This window comes from Poecilia formosa, unplaced genomic scaffold (assembly GCF_000485575.1).
Source record: "Poecilia formosa unplaced genomic scaffold, Poecilia_formosa-5.1.2 Scaffold314, whole genome shotgun sequence".
NCBI classification, from domain to species: Eukaryota; Metazoa; Chordata; class Actinopteri; order Cyprinodontiformes; family Poeciliidae; genus Poecilia; species Poecilia formosa.
This window is the reverse complement of record NW_006800253.1, coordinates 186,324-206,859: the sequence shown is the minus strand read 5'-3', so window position 1 is coordinate 206,859 and position 20,536 is coordinate 186,324. Positions and strand designations below refer to the sequence as shown.

At 44.1% G+C, this 20,536-nt stretch overlaps 1 protein-coding gene across 2 annotated transcripts in view; it reads right to left on the bottom strand.

Annotated features, from left to right (window-relative positions):
• Positions 1-57: 57 nt before the first annotated feature.
• LOC103152533 (receptor-type tyrosine-protein phosphatase beta-like) overlaps positions 58-20,536 on the bottom strand; it is a 26,249-nt gene continuing 5,770 nt past the window's right edge. Inside the window, exons 3-34 of one of the 2 annotated variants that reach the window (XM_016661160.1) lie at positions 19,139-20,505; positions 16,806-17,073; positions 15,925-16,221; positions 15,451-15,714; positions 14,466-14,729; positions 13,737-14,006; positions 12,518-12,784; positions 12,160-12,426; positions 10,576-10,839; positions 9,626-9,889; positions 9,262-9,525; positions 8,914-9,171; positions 8,258-8,527; positions 7,879-8,142; positions 7,522-7,788; positions 6,600-6,884; positions 6,073-6,351; positions 5,838-5,987; positions 5,315-5,588; positions 4,999-5,114; positions 4,736-4,841; positions 4,403-4,480; positions 3,977-3,994; positions 3,820-3,901; positions 3,205-3,295; positions 3,048-3,124; positions 2,230-2,364; positions 2,002-2,124; positions 1,754-1,917; positions 1,237-1,372; positions 602-721; positions 58-518 (exon numbers count right to left, since the gene is read on the bottom strand). In XM_016661160.1, the coding sequence (XP_016516646.1) occupies positions 620-721; positions 1,237-1,372; positions 1,754-1,917; positions 2,002-2,124; positions 2,230-2,364; positions 3,048-3,124; positions 3,205-3,295; positions 3,820-3,901; positions 3,977-3,994; positions 4,403-4,480; positions 4,736-4,841; positions 4,999-5,114; positions 5,315-5,588; positions 5,838-5,987; positions 6,073-6,351; positions 6,600-6,884; positions 7,522-7,788; positions 7,879-8,142; positions 8,258-8,527; positions 8,914-9,171; positions 9,262-9,525; positions 9,626-9,889; positions 10,576-10,839; positions 12,160-12,426; positions 12,518-12,784; positions 13,737-14,006; positions 14,466-14,729; positions 15,451-15,714; positions 15,925-16,221; positions 16,806-17,073; positions 19,139-20,505 (7,331 nt within the window). In that variant the 3' untranslated portion in view covers positions 58-518; positions 602-619. Of the gene's footprint in view, positions 519-601; positions 722-1,236; positions 1,373-1,753; positions 1,918-2,001; positions 2,125-2,229; positions 2,365-3,047; positions 3,125-3,204; positions 3,296-3,819; positions 3,902-3,976; positions 3,995-4,402; positions 4,481-4,735; positions 4,842-4,998; positions 5,115-5,314; positions 5,589-5,837; positions 5,988-6,072; positions 6,352-6,599; positions 6,885-7,521; positions 7,789-7,878; positions 8,143-8,257; positions 8,528-8,913; positions 9,172-9,261; positions 9,526-9,625; positions 9,890-10,575; positions 10,840-12,159; positions 12,427-12,517; positions 12,785-13,736; positions 14,007-14,465; positions 14,730-15,450; positions 15,715-15,924; positions 16,222-16,805; positions 17,074-17,311; positions 17,575-19,138; positions 20,506-20,536 lie in introns of those variants that run through there. The other variant, XM_007573025.2, reaches the window with a different exon arrangement.

Sequence of the window (20,536 nt, the reverse complement as noted above, 5' to 3'; positions counted from 1 at the left end):
ATGTCTCTTGTTGGAGCAGATTTGAATCAGCTTGGATCAATAAACACAGAAATCGGATATTTGTACACGTGCTGTGTGTTTAATGAGCTGTTCACAGACAAATATGTTTAGGTACAGTCCACAGAACCTCTACAAGTACAGTAATGGCTTTAAGCAGATCTGCAGTTACAGGTTAAGGTAGAAGAAGATGAACAGGTAACATACAGGCGCTGCTGTTCATCTGTATAAACACGTTCAATGAGGAGCTGAGTCTGCTGTTGTCTGAACAAATGATTAGCAGCTGGAGGGTGCACTGGTGATCGAAGCTGATCAAAATGTTCAGTCTCCTGAGGCTGTTTCCACCCACAGCTTCATTGTGACACAGAAACACAAAGTACAGCCACAGACACACTCCAGTTCACATTACATAAATTATCATAAATCTGCAGAATAAAATATGAACATTGATAGAAAAATAAATGGCTGTGTTTTTCTGTTAGCTCAACAGTAAATCCGCAGGCAGTACAATCACAGCGTCTCTGTGGGAAAGGACCGACACCTCCGATTAGTGATTCCTCTGATGCTTACTGATGACACACGCCATGACCTGTGGCTTACTCACCTCTCTGCCAGGCGGGATTCACATTCTTAGGACGGGGTGACTGAGGGTCTCCTGTTCACTGCGCAGCTTCCGGGCTCTGAGGACATCCCGAATGCACTGATGCAAGTACAAGTACTGTCCCTGGTCAGAGAGGAGGTTTGTGTTAGAAACAGTTTGAATGACCAAAGCAGAGCTGTGGGAAATTTAAGCTGTACTCTGAATTGAATTGCCAAATTCAGTACATTAGTGGAGTAGTGGAGAAGATCTGCAGGAGATCACCCAGATTTTACTATCTCTAAGCTACTTCATTGCATCTGCAGACAGGTCTGAGAGAGACATGGTCTCATTGAACCCCTTTTTGGGAAACAATTTTCATCCAGATGTGTGAAAATTAGTATTTTCTAAGATCCATGTCTGCCTGCTCTAAAGGTATGAAACCTCCTGCTGTCAGTAGAAGATAGCGCTCCATTAAATTAAGAAGGTCCTCAGTTCCTAGGTACTATATGGGGGAATTTAGTAGTACTGCCAACCGCTCTGTAACAAACTTTTTGTTCTGAATTTGTGAAATACTTAACTTTATATTAAAAACAATCGCTTTTTATCAGTACAGCTGCACCATAATGGGGCCCGTTAATCCCAGGATGCATCGGACCCACCTCAGTCTGCACCATGTGTGACCGGTGGAGGCGGAGATCAAAGACGACGCCGTATATGTCTGCCGTGTCCTTTGTGTCCAGCTCCTGCAGTACCCGATCCAGGACGATGAAGGTTCCAGTTCGGCCCACTCCGGCACTAAAACACACGCAGCGGACTTAGTTAAAAGTTGTGAAAACGTAAGAATAAGTAACGTTCAGTACACGGAGATGTAACACCTTGCGCACACCAACAAACTGGGTGAAGATATGAGATGTTTGCTGTTGAAAGAGTTAAAACTAAGATGAAAACAGACTAAAGTTCATCCACATTCTGACTCTCAAATGAAATTTATTCCACTGCAAGTCATATCAGTGCTGCAAAGATGTGTCAAGGTAAACCACCTGTCAAAATTTTGCATGCAGATCAAGCTCATCATTTAAAAAGCTTCAAATTGATATTATTTTCTTCATATCGGATGGTGTTATTTATTTATTTATTTTTTTTTGAGAATTTAATTTCAAAGCTTTTTTTTTTTACCTGCAATGGACCACAGTGGGACCAGAACCAGGAGTCCTGTTGACGTAGTCACGGACTGTTCGAACAAACTGTATGAGCGACTGTGTGCTCTCTGGGACTCCATGATCGGGCCACACCGTGTAGTGAAACTGCCGAACGAGGCGGACGAAGCTCAGCTGCTGCTCCTGAACACACAGAAATGTGACATCATCGTCGGACCTCACTCAGTGACAGAGAGTGAGGATGTTGCTCCTGCTGGGGGAACATACGCTGCAGATTCTGAACTCTCGGATTGTCCACTCTGGAAGAACCGACTCTGACAACATCTGAACTATGAGATCTCCGTAGTACAGAGGATCCTGATCAAATGGCCAGTAGTGATCACACTTCACCTGGATGGGGAATCAGAGAGAAAACATTGAATCTTTTAAACGCAGACGGCCAAAGGTAGAGTCTCAGAAACTCCTTCAGATGCAACTTGGTCATCTCATACTCACCCTGCCTTTCTCCACGCACTGAGTGACCATGACCACATTATGGACGTTCTGCTCCCACACCATCTTCCAGAAGTCATCCTTTGTTCCTGGAAGGGGCCCCTGCGTCGCAATGTACTCCCGGCGGAAATTGTTACCCTAAAAACACAGAGAAAACCAAACACTCAGTTCTGTTGAAACAGGTAGGTGGAGCAAAAGCAGCTTTGAAACGGGATGAGAAGAAAGAAGTCCTGGTGTCTGTTTAAACACAGCATCAAAACAGACTGAACGGTCGAATGTTATATGACCAAATTAAATCTCATATTTACACTTCAGGGAACCGGGGATACTCATTCTAATATTGAGTATTACACTCATTCTAATATTGAGTCCAAACAAGTTCAGTCTTGGGTCAAATTCTTAGTGTAAACCAAGTCAACAGCCAGTACAAATACTTTCAAAACCAGTGTACAATCAATAAAAAACCAGATCAGAACATGACCCAATCCAAATCCAAGTCTAAATCAAAGCTCAAGACTTAACACCATAACCAGTTTAAGCCAAGTCAGGACCAAGTCCAAATCCCATCAAAACCAACACGAACAAGCACAAAACTAGTTGAAACAAAACCACACGATTACAGCTGGTCCAAACCCAAATTAAGCTAAAATTCAAAAGTAACATTTAGAACTCAGTGAATAACCACAAGTGGAAATTCAAGTTAATCAAAATACAGCCATAAAGACAGAGCATAAATCTTAGTCTAAAACTCGTTCATAACCAAAGAAAACCAAAGGGGTTCTGCACAAAATTAAAAGGTTGTGACGGTACTGGTGTCTCACTGGGATGTAGCTGGCATTGATGTAGTCTGAACAGGGATCATCATCCACGTAAGACAGCTTGACCCTCGTTGAGTCATCTGCAAAGAGAGAGAGAGAGAGAGAGAGAGACGGTAAGACGGAGACACAAATCAGTTGAGCTGAAGGAGAAGACACTCACAGGGCAAGATGTTGTTGTATCGGTTCTTCCCACGGTTCTCAGGCAGCAGAGCAGAGTCCAGCGGCTGATTACGGCCGACGTCTTTCAGGTCCTGTTGAGGAAAATGAAAGAACCATTTCATATTTATAGCAACAAAAAATGAGAACCATTCTTCAGTTGCTTGCAAAGCTTTTACTCAGACGTATGAGTGGAAAAACCAGGAGTCTGAACTCGGTGGGTTCAACAAGTTATCTCCTGGATATAACATATCCAGGAGATATCCAAAAAGCTAACTAATCCGAAAAGCTCTCTATAGGTCAATGAGGTTTTCTGACTCTGGATCCGTTCACGCTGCGGTAACTCAGATGACCACTCACAATCATGATCAGGAAATACCTTTTTCTAACAAACTGAACAAATATTTGTGCAGAAGATGGTTCTTTCAGACATAAGAAACCTCTGTGACATAAAACCCGAACTACTGGAGCAAAGCAGGTTTCAGTACCAAATTGAGAAATAGGAACAGGAGAACCTGAGGCAACCTGCAGAGTCACTGATTCAGATTCATACTTTAAACTTAAAGTGGTTCCTAAAGCTGAAACAGCTCCTTGACTAGCTGAACGGAAGATGGCGTACCTCGTACTCCTCAGACAGGAGGTAGCTGGAGTCGGCCAGCAGTTTGTTGTAGTGAGATTCAAAGTTCAGGATCTTGATGGGACTGAAAACAACAAACGAAATCACTAAACATGTAAAAACAACAACAAAACTAATTAAAGTCATCAAGATATCTCACCTGGAGATTCTCCTGCTGCTGGGGAACAAGACGAAGAGGCATTAGAGTTTAACAGATCTTCAATAAATATTGCTAAAAACTGATTTAATCTTTTAGAAGAGAACTGATTGATCGGTTCATTTCTGCTTTCATTTTCCAGTTCTCAGATTATTTTCTAAACTAAACGTTAGGGTGTGCAAAAGTTTTCACCAAAAATAAATCAATCTACCAATATACTTATGTATCAATCTGTCTATGGTATTTCTTTGTTACTCTTCTCCGTAGCATCATTAATAAATCTACTGACAGCGGATGGATTTAAATATTTAAAGTTTCTCCGTGTTTAGCTGCGATACCATCTAGTGGCTGTAGATGGAACTCCACTCTGTTTTGGTCAGAGCAAGGCTCATCATCCATAACAGCGCTTGTTTATTGATTGGTTCCTACCCTCTGACTCCCATCGGGACTCCTCCTGCTGATCTCTCTCTCCTTATACATCTCCGGACATCAGGTCTCTCCTCCACCCTGATGGAAACAGCGTCAACAACACCTTTTATGTCGGCTGACATTAGCAGGTGCTAAACATGTGCCATGCACCTGTTACGCAGGTGTTGTATTTCTATTACCAGGTGTTGTGTGTGGTACTGTGGTGTGTTGTGTGTTGTACCAGTCAGGCGTTGTGAGTTTTGCCATCTGGTGTCCTGTGTTGTTTGTTGTACTGTTAGGCGTCATGTAGGTGTCAGGTGTACCTTCCACAGGGGCAGGTCTATAGATACTCACAATTTGCGAGCCTTGTGCCTGCAAATGAGGAAAGCAGTGATGGCAACTATCATGAGGATGAGGAAAAGTCCGGCACTGATGCCTTCAATGACACCGCTCAGAGGTTCTGCAAGAAAAAAATAAAATAAATCCATGCAGTATCCCAGTATTTTAACATCATCTCCAGTCCAAACTCCATGTGTTTCATTTAAAAAAAATAAAATAAAAAAAATCTGAGCTAAGGGAGTTTTAACTCTTTAGTAGCCAGTGAAATTTGGCCTGACCTGTTTCCGTGATGATGGGCAGAGATAAGAAGGTGTCAGTGAAGAGAGGAGAAGCTAATCTAGAGTTTGTAGTTTCTTCTTCATCAAGCAGCTGAGTGAAGGCTCGGATGCTGATCCTGAGAGGAGCAAAAAGACAAGACACTAGGGTTCACAGTGAACAACAATCGATTCTTTCTAATTCTCAGTAAGCTCAAGACAAACTAAGCCTTTTTCAGTCCTTACTTTATGAACTGCTGATTAATGGGATTGGCAAAGACACCAGACAGAGAAACATCGAAACAGATTATTTATAGTCTGACCTGTTTGTGTTCAGTACCTGTATGAAGTCTTCGACTTCAGAGGTCCATCACAGAAGTAGATAAGGCCTCTGCTAGACTCTGCATAACTCGGGTCTCTGTGGTCACATGGACCCCCTAGAGAGTCCATCCCAGTCCCAAGGCTGATGTTATAGATCTGAGTGCTGCTCTCTAAGCCATCTGAGCAGAGGCTGGGAAAGTAGTTGGTCTGGTAGGACTTAACTGAGCTGTTGTGTCTGTAGTCCAGGTAGGAGGGCAGAGGGTGGTTATGGTCTGGCTGCAAGTTATTGACACCTACGAGGATGGGTCAGAGGTTGCATGTTACCAAGACTCATGAGCAGGTAAGGCCTTTAAAAGTTAAATTACACATTAAATAATCAGTGTCCAACTAGAACTACAGAGTAGAGTGTTAAACTGCTGTATAACTCATCAAAAAGTCACAAGAGATGAAATCAAAATGTATCTGTTTCATTGTCAGAACCTAATCCACTGACCTAACCAGTTTCTGGTCAGAATTAAAGACGGGTTTTTGGTCATGCTCACCTTCAGATTCAGTCACAACCACAGTAAAGAACCTCACTGCTCCATTGACATCACTGAACCAGCTACAATTAAACTGGAATGATATCGAGGACTTCGTGACCAAAGTGGACTTGTCACTGACCCGGGTAGTCAGTGGGGGCAGAGGAGGGCCTATAGAAAGCATAACAAAAAAACAAATCTGGTTAGCTCATCCACCCTCCCTTTGGCTGACATGCTAAGCTTAATTCTTTCTTACGGTCGATCATTGTGACTACGCTGTCCTCTGCCTCCTCGCTGGTCGTCCCATCAGAAATGACCTTCACAGAGATGGTGTAACGTTTGTGGGGCTCAAGCTGGGTGATGACATAACTGGTGGACTCTCGACTTGTACGCCGTGAATAGACCAGGGTGTGAGTGTCCTGGTGAAGACATTCGATGGTGTAGGAATCATAGTCAGCTTGTGGAGGTCCCCAAGAGCAGGAGATGGAGGTAGAGCTCTGTGGTCGACAGTGGAGGCTCTGGACTCGCTCTGGCTCTGCAGAAGGAAAAGCCTCAGATCAGGTGATGCTGCGTTGCTTGAAAACAGGCTCAGCTCTAGTTTTTTTTTCTATCAGATTGAAGATTAGACATTGATCACTTTGAGATTGGTCATTCCTCCATTCCTCCGCTCCTAATTCTTCTCACCTGGAAATCTCTTTGGTTAAAATACAGACACATTTCTGATGTACCAATACCCAAATTAGTTGCAATTTCTTGAAAAAAAAGTTTAGTGCTGCCACCTACTGGTTCGAATACTCTTTTGGATGGGAGTGCTGTAGGTGGCACCGGGCTGCATTGCCCCACTGACAGTTCGAAGGCTGAAGGTGTAAAGTCGTCCTGGGAACATCCTTTTTAGGATGCGGCTGCCTGATGTTTGGCTGTGGTATGGGTTGATAACAGACAGCTGGTCCTTAGGAGTCCACTGCAGGTCGAAGTCATCATAGTCAGAACCTACTGGACCACTCCAGGTGACCTCCAGGGAGGTGTTGGTGACTCCTCCAAACAGGAACGAGGAAGGAGGTTTTGGAGCTATAAGTTAGATGAAATGTTTGAGGACAAATATTTTAGAGTTCTTTCTTGTCTTTGATCTTGAGCAAGTAACTTTGAAAGAAATGATAGAGAAAGATAGAAAGGTAGAAGGAAGAGAAACAAACAAAGGCAGCACACTGCCCAATGTTCCCTATATATATATATATATATATATATGTATATATATATAAAAACCTGGTTGCTCCTGATTCCATCAGCCATCTTCGCCCCCTTAACAGTAGGAGATCTCGACATTTGGTGTCGTTTAATAATTGAGCTTAGTTCTGCTTTGGTCCAGGTTTGAATAAACTTTAGGCTATTTAGGTTAGATTTTGTTTTACATCCTATAACATTGTCAAAACTAGTGTTTCCGCCACAACAGGCCCCAAATTTGTCACAAGCTGGGTCCAGAGAGACAGTTGAAATTTGTTCATCTACTTTGCCTGTTTTGCATTTGGGAAACACTGGACCCAGATGTTAGATGTGCTACTTAACCTGAGAAAAAATGCCAAATATGCAGATAATGCCAGAACCGCTCACATTAAAAAGAACCAAAATCTTTATAAACTACTTTTCTTATGTTCTTGAAATTTTATTGACTGAAACCATCTGTTTCTAACGTTATAGTTGGTCTTACCAGTACGACCCACAGTGCTGGCTAGGTTGTGAAGCTCTCCACTGAGACTCAGCACGTCGACTCGGTACTGCCGACCTGGCACAAGGCCTGAAAATATGAACTCTGTGACCTCAGAACCCAGCTGATGCTCAGCCTGCTGGGATCCATCAGGGCTGTAGAGCGAGAGCAGGTATCCGGTCACATCACCATCTCTGCGATCCCAGTTGATCAACAGAGTGTCGGACTGGTTTCCACTCTTGGCCCTGAGAGATGCTACAGGCGCTGGTACTGAAAAGGACAATGTTCACTGGGTCAGCCTTCTGGTCCGATCACCTCCCAGCTTCACTGTCCGCTCTAAGAATTGGAGTCAAATCTCACCTGTCCTTGCCCACATGGAGGTCTGGTTGGTTTGGTCTCCACTCTGGACCACAATCTCTAGTCTGTACAGAGCTCCAGGTCTGAGACCCTGGAAGGAGCACTGCTTAATACTGGGTTGGACCCGCTGGCTCTCCTGCAGAGACTCATCACTTTTATGCAAAAAGACTTCATAATGCTGAAAGTCTCCCTCTGGTGGGGACCACTGGAAAGACAGGCTGGCAGTGCTGCTGGTTTTGATGGACAGATCAGTAACAGATGCTGGGTCTGATGGAGGAGAAAACAGATGGAGATTTGAACTTAATGACCAGGTATATTTCCTGTTTTATTCTTGGACACATACCAATGCCCTATTTATGTGAGTAGAAGCAAAAAGTCTTACATGTTCGAGCTTCAGCACTAACTCCCTGGCTATGGAGTCCCCCACTGGTGGTCCGGACCAGGATTCGATACTTCTTCCCTGGTGTAAGGCCATCAAACCGGTACCGGGTGAATCTGACGGGCTGTGAGCCGTTGGCGACGATGCTGCCTCTTTCATCCAGAACCTGCAGGATGTACCCATCAGACACACCAAGAGCTTCTTGCCAGCTCACCTGCAGGCTACAGGTGCTCAGGACGGGCTCCACCTGTAGACCTGTGACTGCTAACGGGACTGCAAAACAGAAAGGATGGTGTAACTGCAGATTTTTCCATCTAAAAATTCTGGACTTCACAAAGGATGGAAAGAACAAGAAAGGGCAAAGTAGGAAGTAAGTAACAAAACAAGTAAACGATGGACCCAAGGATGTTTGGATGGCTCAAGAAAAAAAAGTACATGATTAAGAAAGAAATGAAGGAAAGCAGAACATGAAAAGTAGAGACAAGACACAATGCAGATGGACAAGTAGGAATGAATTAAGGGCATATGGTAAAGAGAGACGAAGGAAGGACAGAAAGAAAAGAGGGGAAGGCACAAACTTCGGACAATGGGACGGAGAAAACTGTCACGGCTCACTGAGGGCCAACTAATGTTGCTGAAAACCTCTTTCTTGCTCTCACCTGTGCGTCCCGTGGATGTGTTGTTGTTCAGCAGCTCTCCGCTTGAAGACTGAACCATAACACCGTACAGTTGACCTGGCTGCAGCCAGTCAAACGTCACCTCATTTTGGTGCTTGAGGACAGCTTGGACAGCTAGTTCTCGACTCTCTCTGTACAGAAAGACTGAGTATCCATCCACATCACCTGGCCCAGGAGTCCAGCTCACCTTCAGATGACTGCTGTCACCGTTAACATGGATGTTCTTCACCTTACTAGGAACTAGCAGAACCGAAGCACTCAAATTAAAAACAATGCAGGGGATTTCATGGTTGCATTACGATAATTTTTATGACCGTGTCTAAATTTTACCTGTTCGACCCTCTATGAACTGGGTCCTCTGATTTGGACCGCTGAAGGTTGAAACTAAGATCTTGTAGAGTCGCCCAGGTGTGAGTGATGACAGGACACACTCCCCCACCCCACTGCCCAGAGTGAGAGGTGGAAACACTTTCATGTCACTGAACAGCAGCTGCACTTCATAGTGATCCACATCACCTGGAGCTGCCAACCATGTCACCCGAAGGTCCTCAGTCCCCCGTCCCGCAAGACTGAGAGATTGGACCGCTGCTGGGACTGAATCAGGGACAGCACAGGAACTGTGGTTAGAGCCCGTAAAGCCTTTCGTCATATATTAAGAAATAACCAAGATTATGAATGTCGGGGAGCTACTCACAGGTTCTTCCATGGGTGGACGCACTGGCTTCGTAAGAACCGCTCCAGGTGTTCACTAGTACTGTGTAGAGCCGTCCTGGTACCAGTCCAGTGAACACACACTCGCTCTGTGTCTTCTGGACTGTCTTGTTCTGCAGGAAGGTGTTGTTGTGTTTGATGAACACCTGGTAGAAGTCAAGGTCCCCAGCAGCATGACGCCAATAAACCTTCAGGGAGTCATCCCGAGCACCATGAGTCGCTGTGGGGTTCTGCACCTTTGAGGGCTCTAAGGGGTCAAAGAAACAAGTGACAACCTGTTTAATAGATCTGGGTAGAATTTATTTTTTATTTTTTTTTCAATTTTCATCAAATCAGGAGCTGGAACATTCAGAGCATTGATTAACAGAGACATTCATAATCCAGAATAAAAGTTTCGTGAGGGAGAGAGATCAAGAACCAAAATGGAGCCCAGAGACAAGAGCTGAAACCACAACAAATTCAAGAGAAAAAGATTCATGACAAAAAAAATTAATTAAACCAAGGACCAGCGAAATCCAAAACCCAGAGAAATTAAATTAAAACCAGGAAAGTGTTAGCCAGGACCCAAACAAACACAAGCAGAACTAGGACACAGACATATAGAATGCAAAAGAAAGTATTAGAACAAGGTCAGTAATAGCCAGAAGTCAAACAAAAATAACTAACACTAAAAAAGGAACAGACAGAACCCAAATAAACACAATAAGAACCAGGACAGAGACAGTTGGAAGCTGGCTTCCAGGTAAAGGCAGTATGAACAAAAACACCAAGAGACAACAAGAAGTTGTCATTGTTTCACTGACAACTAAAACCAAGCAAGAACCAAGCCAAAACAACAAGAAACCTTTATAGAGACACTCTAGAATCCAGAGAGAATTAGAACCTGCATGGAGGAAAACACCTAGAACTCAGACTCAGAGAAGAACTGCTCACGTGTTCTCTCCTGGAGGAAGGTGTGGTTTCTGTAGCGACCGCTGCAGCTGGTGATGGAGATGTTGTAGAGGCGTCCAGATACCAGCGAGTTGAAGATGCAGCCAGGGTTGAACTTTGACACGGCCAGGCTGTGCAGTGTCCTGTCACGGTCACTCAGGGTTACCAAGTAACTATCCACCTCACCTGCAGCCTGATTCCAGGACACGGTGAGGAAATCCGTGCGACCATTGTTACTGACCCGAACATCGGTGACCGCCGCTGGCACTGGGGGAAGAGAGGTTGAGTCAGACACACAGTCAGATGTGAAGACAGCACAGTAGTGACATCATGCATACCACTTCAGTGTGTACCTGTTAGACTTACTGAAAGCAGGGAAGAGTTTAATCATCTTAAAGAGATCAAACCGTAGCAAGAGGTTTAAAGATTGAACTCAGAAAACAAAAGATGGGACAAAGGTTCCATTTTAATTCATCAGGAATGCTGAAGATTACTGATAATGAGATATGTGAAGACTCTCAGAAAGTTCAATGGCAAAACACCAAGGCTCTTCCTGACGGGAAGTCTCTGACCAACAGACCTGGACGCTCTTTTGTGTTGCTGTCCTTGTCGACACTTCCTGAAAATTCCACACAAATTCCAGCTTTTCAATAATATCCGGCTTTCTGCTGGAAACAAACCCAAACAGAGGGAGAGTCTTTCTTTTGGGTCTGCTCTGCCGCCTAAGACCTGTTAAAACAGCCTGAAATCTGCAGACATTGGCTCTGAAACCAATATTTAATTGTTGGTCTCATCAACTTCATTTCGTCTGTTAACATCGATCCCTTCCAACAGTTGAGGTTGTATCACTGTCCAAGAATAACCGTGTCAGTAAAAGTTACGTCTTTAAGTCATGTTCCCATTAGTGCTGATGATCCTACCAAGACATGAAGACCTCCAGCTGCCTTTTACAAACACATCTTAATGTGTTCAACAGTGCAGAGTGATTGTCCTGTCTTTGGTGTCTCCTACCCATTGTAGCCAGCTTAAAACAGATCTGAGGCCATTCCAGCAGGTCTTCTTCCATAGCTCTTCTTCCTTAGTTACAGCTAAGTTTACTCAAGTTTCTATAAACCTGAGGAAAAAATCCATGAGTGTCCCTTGAAAAGATGTCTACTTGGAAGCAATAACATTTGTGCTGGATTTTTCTGTATTAACGCTGCCATCACAAATGTGGAGATGAGCTTTAGCACATGCCATAATACCACCTGATACCCTCACAGAGCCTGGCTGTATTTGAGCATGTAAACATACTTTTGTGAATGTAACTCTAAGGGCAATTTAGATCAATCAGCTGACCTAAAAGTCATATTTTTGGCCTGTGGGAGGAAACTACAATATGTGGAGAGAACCCACTCATGCATGGGAACAACATGCAAACTCTATGCAAAAAATAACCGAGGCTGGGATTCTAACCCGCAACCTTCATGCTGCGATGCAACTGCTCAACTGTGGCCCGTCTTCCACATCAGGGTGTGAATAATCCTACACTACTGTCTTGAAAAGGATAACCGATAGAACTGTCATGCCAGTGACTGGTGAGCTTACCTGTGCGTCCTTCGGCCACAGTCTGTCTGGAAGTGTGTCCGGCTCTGATGGTGGTGACCACCACCTTGTACTGTGCTCCTGGTCTCAGGTTCTGGAAGCTTATGCTGCTGATGTTGCCTGCAACACTCTTATTCTTGATGACGCTGCTGTCACGGACCAGCAGAACTTGGTACGAGTCTTGGTCTCCAGAAGCCAGTTCCCACTGAGCCTGCAGGCTGTCGGTGCTGTCGAGGTTAAAAACCTGCAGCCCGCTGACCGGAGCTGGTGCTGTGAGGACAGATGGTGGCAGATTATTAAATGATAAACCAAGTAACCTGTCAAGCAGCACTCTTTACAGCAATAAAGGCCTCAGACGTACTGGTCCATGCTGTCAGGGAGTCAGAGTTGCTCAGGGTACCGCTGCTAGTTTTCACGGTAACAGTGTAGCGGCGTCCTGAGGCGAGGCCTCGGAAGGTGCACTCTCTGGATCCACCACTGAGGATCCTCTGAGTGTCAGGAGTGGCGAGGTCCTCATCTGTGAGAAGCACCATGAAGCTGTCCCAACGTCCAACGGGCTGTCTCCACTGCACACTAAGAGACGTCTCATCAGCATGACGAAGGACAAGCTGCTGCACAGGACGAGGTGCTGGGGTCATGGGAGATTTAACTTGTTAGTATCAGAATACTGAAAGTTCAGTAATTAAATCCTAGATGATGTTTCTGCTGGTGGATACAGTCTTTCTCACACCAAACCGAAAGATCTACAGTGTGTGAAGCAGTACTGTCAATAAGAGTTTCTAAGCTTTAAACGCTAAACTGTGCACTTTGATTGAGGCTAGAATCTAAATAAGAAATCCCGTTGGCTTCAACTCAGCTAATACAATCACTGAATGTTTTCTTTTTTTTTTTAATTCTGCTTCTTATTCACACCAAGACACAAGCAGGTCTTTGTGTTACTACAAAATTTCGGGACTTCTGAACTGAAGGACAATAAACAACACCCAGGGTGCATTTATGTGGGGCATTATGTAGAACATCAGGTGTTTTCACATCTTTGAAATACATGCATCACATTTGATGTGTGTGTGTGTATGTATAATGGGATCTTTGGGGAGGAATGTACAGTATTATATTTCACTACCATAAACAGGTACATTAGTTTTCTGTGAAGTTGTTGTCTTATTTTTTGCTCTGGAACCCAAAGCAAAAAATGCTCTGGGTTCCAATCCTGGCTTGGGATCTTCCTGCAAAAATTTATATATTTTCCCTGTGCATGTGTGGATTCCCTTTAGCTACTCCATCCTAATACCACAGTCCAAAAACTCTACTAGTAGCTAAGTTGGTCCATTTTGGCCATGTGTGAATAGTGTTTTGTACCATCCTTAAATTCAGACTGTGGTTTTCACTTTCTGCCAAAATCTGACCTGAATATGTCTGTTGAAGTCCTATCCTCCAATCAGTTGAGAAGTTTAAGCTCTGCTTTCTTGTGCACTGTTGCAACACAAACCAAACTGGACTGAAATGTTCCTGCTGCATCAGTCCATAACCGTGACTTGTTTTCTGAAATCAAATTGAAGACAATTATGACAGTAGCTAACCTAGTCTGCTGCTGCAGTGGGCTGTGTTACTCAAACCGCCGCTGTGCACCGCAAACTCTGCAGAGTAGAGCCGTCCTGGAACTAAACCGAGGCTCTGGATGGACACGAGAAGCTCTCTGCTCTTCTTACTGACTGTCCTATTAAATAGAACAGCAGGGCCATCTGTCAACAGAACGCTGTAGTACTCCCAGTCGCCTCTGGGGGGAGACCAGCTGAGTTGCAGCTTGCTGCTGTCAATGGACATGGAGAGGGTGGACACCTGGTCAGGAACTGAAACATAAGGATGCAGAGCAGCCATTATAAAAGGCCCATGTGGTACATAGACAACAGCTGGAGGCTTAATGTTATTTTTAATAGTGAAATACATAAAACTACAAAAACATCAACATCTCTTGTATCCCCATATTATAATATTTTTAGTTTATATTCACACATCTCCTCAAAGAGGTCAGCCTTGCTTCAGATAAACCCTAAAGAATGAAACCAGTAACATCAGATGAGTTGAACCAAACACAAACTGAATTGTATTCATCCCTAATACAGTGAAAATCAGTGATTATCTCCCTGACATGCTGCAGTGATGGGTATGTTTGCATGTGTAGCTCAATGGTGCTATTTTGTTTGTAAATCAGATATGGAGTACATGATCATCCTTTCAGGGTCTTCCCCATTATGTCGGTACTGTTTAAACAAACCACATGCAATGTGACTAAGCAGTCCTGGACCCACCTGTCCTTCCTTCAGTCCTTCTCTCTGAACTCAGGCCTCCTGCTGAGGAGTTGACAGACAGCTGGTAGCGGCGTCCAGGGGTTAGACCCTCAAACACCAGCTGGGTGACATTGGGGGCTAGGATTCGTTGCTCAGGGGTCAAACCTGAAGCCCACAGGGTCACTGTAAAAAAGTCCACACCCCCTTTAGGTGCGGTCCAGGAGGCCCGGAGACTCTCTGAGCTGCCATCATTGTTGATAATCAGATCTGACACAGCTGCTGGGACTGAGGAAAAAGAGAGAACATTTAATTTTTTTTTTATCTTCACCCTGCTGTTTTTCCTGACACCTCGTCTGCTTCACCTGCTGGAAAACACCAGCTGGAAAACGTTTGCAACCTCCTCTATAAGAGAATGTCTTTATCTGAGCAAAAGTCTTGCAGTTGTGTTTCAAGGTTGTCATTATTAGACCTCATATGGACGAATACCAGATTCTTTCAGCAACAAACTGCTCATTAGCGCAAACATGGCTTCAGATGGTTGATCTGGTGTTGTGACCTGATCAGACTTTGATCATTGCTTTGTCTTGTGGAGAGGAAACTTCAGCTTGCAAAGAGGCAGAAAAGGTTCACATTATCAAGAGAAGCAAAAGGAGATAAACCAACCAGTTAACCATAAACTCCATAAACCTGGTGTCATTTAAACTTCACATATTCTTTCAGAATCAGGTCCCACTTCAGGAAAACAAGGCAAGGATTTCTAATTGTCTGTCAGATCACCAGATGCTGATTTTGAACATATACTGTTGACTGTTTTTTGCTACAGCAATAGGCGGAAACACACTAATGCTACATAGTAAGTACAGGTTCTGCTTCCTCATTGGTCAATGTCTCAGACTGATCAGGAGGAAATAAAGTGAAAAAAAAAATGTTAGCACAAAACTGCTCTTCACCATACAGGATAATCATTCAGAAGTTTCAGTAACATCACTTCAGCATTTGCACCTACCAGTGTAGGCCTGTATGGAGGCAGAGCTCTGCAGGCCAGCAGCATTTGTTACCACGGTGACCCTGTACGGTGTCCCTGGCTGCAGCCCATCCAGCTTGGTGTAGGTCGTAGTGTTCGTCAAAGTGATGTTCCTCAGGAGAAACCCATCCTGGTCCGTCACTAGGACCTTAAAGTTTTCCACCCGTCCTGGGCCAGGCCACCAGAGCACACTGAGGCTGTCTAAAGATGAGGATGCTACTTGAAGGCCATCCACCGCTGAAGGGGCTGCAGGAAAACCAAGACACGCAGCAGTGAAGATGTTAAACTAATACATAACATCTTCCAGTACCTGGATCTGGTGCTGATGGACAAAACAACTTCAAAACTACACCAGTTTATTCCACTTTCTATCAGATTTGCAAAAAGGTCTGTAGACTTTTTAACAATTCTGTACATTTCTGTTACTATGCCAAGATCTTCCACCCTGTATCTCACCTGTTACTGCAATGGTGTGCACAGGTGCAGCAGTCTTGTTCCCAGATATGGCCAACACACTGATGTTGTACAGAGTTCCTGGGACGAGGGAGGTGAAACAAGACTGGGGAGCTGCAGAACCCATGACTCTGTTGCTACGAACCATACCGGAGTGGACGTCTTCCAGAGTTACATTATACCAGTCCACATGTCCTGCAGAGAGGGACCAAAGGACTCGCAGCCCAGAGGATCCTTCATGAACTGAAGCCATGTTTTCAGGGTCCAACTGGATCTCAAGCTGAGCTGGACTAACTGGTACTGTGGGAGGAAAAAGGAGAATATCTTTTGAAATGTCAGCAGAAAGACACTTTGAACACTTTGGGAGAATAACTGATCAGGTTATGGAAAGTTTGAGACAGGCTGTTAAAAGGTTAGGGAGGTTCAGGGATCAAGTTATTGGCAGGTTTGGATGGGATGGAAACCAGTTAAGTTCTGGTTGAACTGAATAAAGTCAGTGTTTTAGAGCAGAATGTAGCACTGAGTTAAGGCAAACACAGAAAAAATGCAACAGGTGGGGCAGGAAGTGAACCAGTAGCAATGCCTTGACTGAAAAACAATCCACTGCCGAGACCCAACAGCAACACTGAAACACCGGCTGAGACATTGATGGAAAATGAAAAACTGATGTTGTTGAAATGACAATGCCCCTTAGATTTAGTCCTTTTTCAACTATTTTAAATCAAAAGTAATATACACTGAATTTGGTTTAAATATGTCCATGTTCTATCATTAACTATAAATTCAAAGTGATGCAAAGGTTTTAACCTTAATGGAGATCAACCTGCAGAAAAAAATGAAAGGGAACAGGATCATGGAGAAAAATATTCCAAGTAAGTTCTTACCTGTGCGCATTGAGCCAAGGCTTCTCTCCTCATCGTTCCCAGAAATCACTCTTAGTTCATACAAAGTTCCTGGTTGTAGCTCTGTCATGTTGCAGATAAACGTATATCCATTGTTTCCATCCTGATCACAGCGGACTGCGGTTGGCCTAGAGCCTGGATCCATGAAGGCTGTGAAGTCAGGTGATGGACAGGCAGCAGTCAACCAAACCACTGCTGAGTCCCAGGTGGTCCTGACCTCTGTTAGCTCCACGGCGCAGCTGGTCTGGACCTGCAACAGGAGGTCACTTCATGAGTTGTAACTTCAAAACTGCCTTACCTCAATTGGTTCAACTTTAGAGGTCATGGCGCGGTTCTCCCACGAGTGGCAGTCCAGAGAAGGTAAGGGGATTGCCAAAATGATTTAATAGCCTAAGGCAAAGACCAAATGCTAAAATCTGGGATTAACTTATTCCAGAGGTTTCTGATCAACAGAATCATGGAACATCAAATCACTCCAATTTTCTCACCTTTCCAATCCTCCACAACAGTCCAAGGATCAAACATCCTGGGAGCATCGCTTGTCCGTCCCGTTAACAGAAGGTAAACATGGTGCATTTCAACCCGGGCTAACACACATACGAGGTCATGTGACACAGGTACCATCCAGTGCAGGTGAATCATGTCCAGAGTGGCAGTATTAGTCCATCAGTTGTCCGATGAGATGCTGGCTGCAGCTACGCTTCATTCTTCATCTCATCGGCTCCTGGTCTCCACTCAGTTCACTCTGACTCGGTCTCTTTGACTCAAAATAGAGGCTTGACCCACCCTGCCTTCCTTCCTGCCCGCCCCGTTCATTTTCTCCACCAACCTCCAGCATCAAGCTGGGCTCCATTAGGGCCAACAACATTAGCCATTGTTGAGTTTTCCAGTCAGGAAGAGGCAACAAACATGCTGATTACACAAAACCCAAGGTTCAGTTTGAAGTTGTGTGAAGTTGAGTAGACTGAACGTTTTGAAGCAAAAATTTATGAGCATTTAAACGCTGCTCCATCTCTTTAATCCTCTCAGGGTTATGGAAGCGTTGTAATCTACCTGGGACCCACGTAGAAATGAGAAAGTTGGGTACAAAAACATCCTTCATCTCATCAACTCCTCATTGCAAACGCTTAAATGATTCTTAAATCGCGATCTTGATCTTCACCTGGAGAATAAACTACTCTGTTCCATCAGGTCAGAGCAGATTTTACATTATGAGAAATCTTAAATTCTACAGTGTTTGTATACATTTGTTCTAAGGAGTACAGTACAAACCCTAATAGACTTTGACCACACTCTTCATAAGACAGTGTAGATGGGTATATGCATCTATAATGGTTCAGTAAAAAACCCATTATAGATGCATTTACCATATATCGGAGGAACCCCCAATGTCCTTTTTGCAAAACTAAACTATTATTGTTTTTTTTCAGTCTAACTATTTCTCTCATTGTTGTAGATGAAATGATAGCACACTCTTGTTTAGTTATTTAACGAGAAGCGTTTTTGTACAGCTTTCCACAACATTTTAATTAGGTTAATGTCTAGACTTTGAATGAGCCATTGCAAGAACTTTGTTTCTTTTTTAGCTTGTATATTTGCCCTTTTGTCAGTCATCGTTCTGTTGATGACCCAGCGGGAACTGAGCTACATGAAGCCAAGCTGTAGAACACTTGAGTTTATACTTGACTTGCATTATTTTGGCAAACAAGAGTATTTAATGGACTGAAAGTTGCCCAGGTCTTGTGGCTGCAAAACAAGCCCAAATAATTACTCCCCCTCCACCATGCTTGACATTGGGTATGAAAAATAGCATTTTTAACTTTTCCAGTGTTACATCCGTTTGATATTTCAGGAATTTGCCCCACTGAATCAAAGCCAAGAGGGTACAGTTATGTAAAGAGAAAACAATTCTTAAAAGTGAAGGAGTTAGAATATTTTACTTTTGTTTTTGTATTATTTACGTGAATTTGCAACTTTTGCATGCCCACATGCAACGCATGCCCATTGTATTATTTTCACTTCACAGCTGCCCCATGGGCAGCCGTGAAGCCTTTAAAGTATAAATAAAAGTACAGGGTTTCCCCCAGAAAACTTACTAAGTCTTGTGGTCTGGGCAACCCCAATGCTGCAACTATAAAACTGGCTTAACTCATCTTTACTGTCACTGTGTATAAAAAAAACCCTATTTAAAATAAACAAACAACGCTTAAACTGGTGGGATGGCAAGTAAAGCCTTGTGGCCCACCAGGCTTATAATAGAGGAAACCCTGAAGTAGGAGCAAAAGCAGAATTATTTTAACAGATAGTATACTCACATGTGTGGTGGCCAGCAGTGGAGCTATAGTTGACTGTGTGGTTTGCGTGGTGATGCTAGGGAGACTTGTTGGTACAGCCATTATGGGTGTAGAGGGGGTGGACACTACAAGCGTTGTTGCTGTGGGTGTGGTCACTGGTGCAGAGCTCGGTGTTGGCGTTCTGGTTGTAGTTCTGATTGCAAGTGTAGTTGTATGTTTAGCGGCAGATGTGGTTTCATGTGTTAGAGCTTCAGATGTCGTTTCATGTTCAGAAGCTGCTGGTGTGGATTCAGGTGTGGAGATTCCAGGTGTGGACTGAGGTGTAGGCATTGCTGATGTCACTGCAGGCTTCATTTCATGCGTGAAAGCACCAGGTGGGGTTTCAGGTTCAGAATCTCCAGGTGAGGTTCCAGGTGCGGAAGCTGCATTTGTGGTTGCAGATGTAGTTTTAGGGTTCGTTCTTGGAGTGACCCCAGGTGAGGTCATGGGTCCAATCTCAGGTGTTATTACAGATGTATATGCAGATCCTGAAACAGCAGATGTGGCTTCAGGTGTGGTTTGAGGTGTGCCACCGGGTGTGTTGTCAGCTACTTCACTCACTGTCCTAGCTGTGTCTGGATGTTGAGAAAAGCCTTCAACTGAAGGTGAAGCTTCAGAAGCTGTGACAAGTTTGTAATGGTTGTATGATGGGTTTGTCTCTGTCATGGAGACAGATGTAAGGAGTGATTCTCCAGGTGTGTAAGCTGTGGTTGGTGTAGCTAAGGTAGAGCCTTTTGTGTAAGTAATACGATAAGATGTTGATATGGTGTTTGGCTCAGAGTCAGCAGATGAGCTGTCAGAAAATGTAGCTGCAGCAGATGGTGAAAACTCAAAGGGGAATGTGAAGTCCTTCAGTCCAACTGTGCTCTTCCGTGGATATCCTGCAGAGGAACCAAGCCTGGTTCTGCTTCCACTGGAGCCAATTTGGTTTCCATTAAGGGAGGACAATGTGTTCAACACTGATGCTGTTTCAGTCTTAGGCTGTGGCTTCCTGTGTCCTTTTGAACTGTTTGTCACTTCTGACTGGCCAGTGGTGACTACATCTGGACCAGATGAGACAACGTGAACATCTGATTGGTCGGAGGTGAACACAGTTGCACCTGACAACATTCTTGGAATTTCTGATTGGTCAGTGGTGAACACACCTGGACCAGATGAAACAGTTTGGACATTAAACTGATTGGTAGTGGACACACCTGGACCAGATGAAACAGTCTGGACATTAAACCGATTGGTAGTGGACACACCTGGACCAGATGAGACGGTGCGGACATTAAACCGATTGGTAGTGGACACACCTGGACCAGATGAGACGGTGCGGACATTAAACCGATTGGTAGTGGACACACCTGGACCAGATGAGACGGTGCGGACATTCAA